Source organism: Pelmatolapia mariae, linkage group LG14, assembly GCF_036321145.2.
Source record: "Pelmatolapia mariae isolate MD_Pm_ZW linkage group LG14, Pm_UMD_F_2, whole genome shotgun sequence".
In the NCBI taxonomy this organism is placed as follows: Eukaryota; Metazoa; Chordata; class Actinopteri; order Cichliformes; family Cichlidae; genus Pelmatolapia; species Pelmatolapia mariae.
In genome coordinates, this window is record NC_086239.1 from 9,068,818 (window position 1) to 9,074,482 (window position 5,665).

At 42.5% G+C, this 5,665-nt stretch overlaps 1 protein-coding gene across 1 annotated transcript; it reads right to left on the reverse strand.

The window, feature by feature from the left end:
* Positions 1 to 456: 456 nt before the first annotated feature.
* On the reverse strand, positions 457 to 5,256 carry LOC134641217 (homeobox protein otx5-like). The gene is made up of 3 exons (XM_063493511.1): positions 4,456 to 5,256; positions 3,143 to 3,294; positions 457 to 2,837 (listed from the first exon to the last, which is right to left on the reverse strand). Exons 1-3 carry the CDS (start codon positions 4,553 to 4,555, stop codon positions 2,199 to 2,201), a joined length of 891 nt encoding a protein of 296 aa, XP_063349581.1. The 5' UTR covers positions 4,556 to 5,256; the 3' UTR covers positions 457 to 2,198.
* Positions 5,257 to 5,665: the final 409 nt, after the last annotated feature.

Genomic DNA, 5,665 nt, shown 5'->3' on the forward strand with positions numbered 1-5,665 from the left:
TTTTGTGTGACTGTCAGTTCTATTTTATTTATAGCCTATATCAAATTTAAACAACAGGAGCTGACCCAACAAGCTTCAGAGACAGGCAAATTTAAATTCCAGGTCTCCAAAAAACCCAGTTTTAAAATGAATGGAAAGCTGAAAGGTGTGTCTTTCTGGGTTAACTAATTATTGTGGAGAATAAAAATCACAGTGATTTAGTGGACACTAACACTAAAATGCATTTACAAATTGATGATGATTCATCTCATAAATTGTAACACACTGCTCTCCCCTAAAAAAGCTGGCTTTATATGTTAAAAGTATCTGTATTAGTACCAGCAGTACTGACCCTGTGTTCCCTTGATATTGGAACGATATTAAAATTTGCAGTATCACTATTTAGCACTATCTTGCAGCCCTGAATTGCAGAGAAATGGAAGGATCCGTGACTTAGAGAACACAGTAACCCAGGAGTTTTAATGAAGTTGTTTAATGTCTCAGAAACATTGTAGCTATCTGGCATGGTAGTGATGAGACCGGTCAAACACAGGAGACAAATGAAATATACAAAATAATTCATATCAGAAAATAAGCAGAGACGATTATAAAGCAAAAAAATATGTAAGTACAATAAATGATTAAGAAGCATACTGCTACTTCTATTGGATAAACCCCTGAGTTTGACAAAAAAGAAGAAGAAGCAGAAACCAGAAGTATATAAACAGAAAAAAAAATTAAAAGTTGGCAGTTTTCTAGAAATTAAGAAAGAGAGTGATAGAGTCTGTTGGGTGGAGTGCCTGTGTAACAACACACAGCTGATACCAGACATGATTACACTTTCAAGTTTTAATATTTACAAAACAACAACAAAAAAGTATATTAGCAAAGTCCATGTCAGCAGAAGACATAATATTAATGATGATAGTTATAATAGTACTGATAGTAATATGAACTTAAAAACAAATTACCACAAATTTTACTCAAACAAATTCACAAATTTGAAAAGAAACTTAAGTTGTTTTAAGTCTAATACAAAAAAAAGAAAAAAAATCAGACAAAACATCAAACACATAAAGTGGTACCCATCACATCTTTACAGGTTGGAGCTGAGAGAGGCACCAAACTCTGAGCAAAGGAGGAGGAGGAGGGGTGAGTCAGCCGCATGTAGGCCCAGTCCCTTCCCTTTCTCCGGTGCAGTCTCCTCTCCCATCACATACCTCACTGCAGCAGTTTATTGGCAGTCTGCTTTCATCATGCCACTGTGAGATGAAGAGGGGTTCCTCTGCCTCAACTAGCAACAATGTGACCATTGTTCCTCAAAATGTGTGGAAGTGATCCTATTACACTAACAATGTACTAGCCTTTCAGCTAATGATTATAACCATGCTCAAAGGCAACAGGTTCGTACTGCAGTCACTGGAGTGACCTACTCCTCCCCCCCCCCCCTCAGCTCGTATCCCACACAGGCTGCAGGGGGTCACTGTCATGCAAGGCTACTAGGAACCATCAGCTTGTGTGTGATTTAGAGAAGACCCTGTAAAGACACCTGCTTTAGGTGTCACATTGGGTTAGCTGAACTGTTTTCATTTCTCAAAGCTCAATGATTAAAAAAAGCAGCTTTTTCAAAGAAAAACATCACAGAAAAAACAAAATTAGAAGTCTGAAAGGAAGAAATGCAAGTTCTCATCAGTGTAAAAGGTCCATTTCAATTCTATGTTAAAAACAACCTGTAGGTTACAAATGTTGTTGTGCTGTGGCAATTTTACAAATAAGTCCTGCTTTAAATTTGGTCCAAGTCAAACTCAGCTTTATCAGTCGAATCAAAAGGAAAGCTTGTTCTCACTAGTCTGATTTTATTCTGCATACATCAGTCTCTTTTTCCTTACATTTTGTCATTCCTTGATTTCAAGGCTGATTTTCTATGTTGCTTAAACACTATTGTCATCTCTTTGTTACAATCACCAAGCCAAGCATCAACAGATCACATTACTCCCACTGATATTTTTCTGAAACAACAAACACTTAGTTTATTTCAGCCGATCACTTCCTCAGCCGATGTGTGATTGGTGGGACTTCTGTGTCCCAAGTTTACCTCTTCCTCCTTCTAAAACACATAGAAAGTAATCTTGTTTTTTTTTTCAACCTACTTTGATTATTATATTTTTATTTCTTACCTCTTCCCTCTACCTCCCTCCCCACGCCCCACCTCCTGTTATTTACAAGACCTGGAACTTCCAGGAGTTCTGGTCTTTGTAGTCCAGACAGTCAGCGGCATTGAAATTGAGCTTCCAGGCAGTTTGGTCTTTGTAGTCTAGACAGTCGACGGCTCCAAAGCCCAGTGAGGCGGCTGTGTAGCCCTGGGAGGACAGTGAGGCTGGGGACTGGCTTAGGGGCCCGCCCATAGAGGAGGCTGTGATAGGGCTCAGGGCCCCTCCGGTCCCCGACAGCTGTGGGTGCATTGGAGACAGGTAGGAGCTACAGTCCAGGCCAGTGAAGTAGGAGGAGGAGCCTGCGTAGCTCTGGCTGTAGGCTGGGGCCTGGGTGTAGGTCATGGGGTAGGTGGTGGTACGCTGCATGCACGGGGTGGTGGAAGCAGACAGGGGGTCTGGCAGCGGAGAGATCGAGGCTGGGCTCCAGATGGACACTGTGGCACTAGCAGAGCTGGAACTGGGGGTGATGGCGGTGCCTGGAGGAGGGGGAGGAGGGCTGTAGGGACCGTTGGTGGGGTTGGCACTGGCCTCGGTGTTGGCCTCACGAGCAGGGGATGCCTTCTTTTTAGGGGGCCGTGGTTTGGACTGGCCTGTGCTCTGTTGCTGCTGCTGGCGGCACTTGGCACGACGGTTTTTGAACCAGACCTTTGGGAACAGGAGCATCAGAGAGAAGGTATCTAAGTATCACTATTTCACAATCAAAGCAGCTGATAAAAAATATTAAAGATGTACAAGCTGCTTTCATAAGAACTCAACAAACCCTCACTTTCTTTCTGTATGTGTGTCTCTGTGACATACACACACACGCACGCACACACACACACACACACACACACACACACACACACACACACACACACACACACACACAGACACACACACACACAGGTGCTTTGCCCTGCCAATATAGGAAAATATATATGAGTATAATTTTCCGTATAATGTGTTACCTGGACTCTGGACTCAGGCAGGTTGATCTTGAGTGCCACTTCCTCCCTCATGAAGATGTCTGGGTAGCGTGTTTTGGCAAAAAGAGCCTCCAGGATGTCCAGCTGCGCACGCGTGAAAGTCGTGCGCTCCCGACGCTGTTTGCGTGGGGTGCCTACAAAAATTATTATTATTATTATTATTATTATTATTATTATTATTGCCACGTTAAAATCTACGTTGAGTTTATATCTGAAGAATTCCGCAGAAAAATTATTGGACCATGTAAGGCCATGTATCAACGTTGGTGTGCATTTATTACATTTAAAAAATGATTGAACTGATGATGAAAGAAATGATGAATTGAAAATAATAAGAAATTCAAATCTATATATAAACCACTTCAATAAAAACGCTGAAACAAATAAACGAATTCCGATTTTTCTCTTGAATTCGCAGCATACACTTTAAATACATAAGCACTGTTGCGGCTTCGTTTCACATTTTATACGCTGCCGTGGATATGTGTAGACATAAACATATAGTGGCGAGTCTCCGTAGCTCAATCTTTTATGTGGCATTGAGGAAAGAAACAAACGTGTGCGGGATTGAAACATTTTTATAGGACCGAATAAGCGGATCCAGCAGGCCTGATGTTTTTCTTTCTTTTTTAATATTTCTGTGCGAATCGGAAAAAAAGAAAGACCGAAACGAAATGAATATCCACATCGGGGATTATGACTTTTAAAAACGTAAACTTTGGGCCGAGCTCGACAACACGCCTTCTGCCGTCGTTTCAAACTATCCTCTGGGCTGTGGCAGATGCTGATCGCTGCATATCGGCCTTTATAAACAACCTCAGTATTCATTCATGAAAAAATATATATTATTAATGCACCAATATGAAATACAATGACTGTCCTTTTTGTAAATAGGTTACACTGTAAGAGCAACAGATTGGAGATAGTTTTAATTCCGTGTGAGAACATGGCGGCCTTTCTCTTCTCACACATTTTCATTGTTTTTGACTCTATAATCCTCTGAACTTATAGGTCAAGTGAACACATGTCCTGATACACGGAGCAGTAGACACTTACGTTCATAATCATAAATATAACCGTACAGATAAAGTTTCAAATATATCATTCAAATTGAGTCTTTTTTTTTCTTTACCGTTTTTCTGCGCAATATAAGCAATAAATACATAACGAATATTTCACTTAATTCCATCATTTCCCTTGTTTTATTTTATTTGTTTACTTAAAATAAAGGCGATTAGAGAAACTACAGGTTTACACAGATTAAAAACACACAGAAGTCAAAGGCCAGTACTTACTGGGATATCCAACGGCGGCGGTGTGGAGCAGATCCATGCCCGGGCCGGACAGCGTTAACCCGTTCACGGCGTAATGGGGTTGCTTAATGTAGGACATCATGCCTCCTGCCGGCTTTAAAACACTCCCTCACTCCCTCACTCGCTCTCTCCTTCTCTCAGACCGGGGGCCGGGTCTCCTAACTAGTCTCCAGGGGGTGTATCTCTCTCTCTCTCTTTCCCTCTCCCTCCTCTCTCTCTCTCTCTCTCTCTCTCTCTCTCTCGCTATTTTCCCTCTAACTGCCTTTAACAGTGTTTGTTCCTTTTCCTGGGATGTTTGGCCTTAGGTTGTTTTTGTTTTTTAATTGTCCATTGACTGCCTTCTCCTCAACTATCTTTATACGTTACTCTGACTTACTGCCTTCCAGCCAGGCACCTTTGGCCAAGCCCCTTTACGCCTGTTTCCACCTGACGCGTAAAACCACGGCGCTTTTAAGGGTTTGGTGTATGTTCAGTGCCTTCTTCTAGTCAAAAAAAAGAAAGACTACCTCAACTGAAGTCGGCCCGGTGCGACAAGTCAATACACCACACTGAAAACAGCACAGTTCGCTAATCGAGGCCGATTAGAATCTCCATCAGAGCCGTGCGTAATTGCAGTGCGCACATATAACGTGGCCGGGTGAAAGATGCCAAAAAGCAGCGGCAGCAGCGGCAGCAGCGGCAGCTCCACAGCAGTTTGGTGCCTGCGGTCTGACGGGTGTTGAAAAATTGTAAGGCGGGTGGGGGGCCCCTCTGCTGTCCCTGGTCGTCCCTGAGAAGAAGAGGATGCTGATCTGCAGGGTGGACAAGTGAGGAGAGCGAGAAGAGACTGGCTAATTAGAAGTAACTTCTTATCCAAGTAGACACCCAGAGCCCTCCCTCCTTCTCTCTCTCCCTCTCTCTCTCTGCGCACTCGCCCACGCGCATCTACATATTGTTCATTATTCATTCAAGTTGTCTTCCAATAGAGGATAATATATATAGTCTTTTTTAATGTCCCTATTTCATCTAAATGTCGCCGCAGCAACAAAGAACACTTGTTGATATGCAGGCAGTAAACACAAACATCGAAAAAGTACTATAAAACACACACCGCGCGCGCAAACACAAATTTTAACAATTTTCGTTTTTATAGCCACTTGCCAAGCTTAGCCTTACAGTCATCCCAGCAACAAGCATAGGTGTCCGGAGACAT

Coding starts and splice junctions, on each gene's coding strand:
- LOC134641217 (XM_063493511.1), bottom strand. CDS start 4,555: ATGATGTCCTACATTAAGCAACCCCATTACGCCGTGAACGGGTTAACG. Junction 3,295..4,455: donor CGCCGCCGTTGGATATCCCA/GTAAGTACTGGC, acceptor TAATTTTTGTAG/GCACCCCACGCAAACAGCGT. Junction 2,838..3,142: donor TGCCTGAGTCCAGAGTCCAG/GTAACACATTAT, acceptor CTGTTCCCAAAG/GTCTGGTTCAAAAACCGTCG.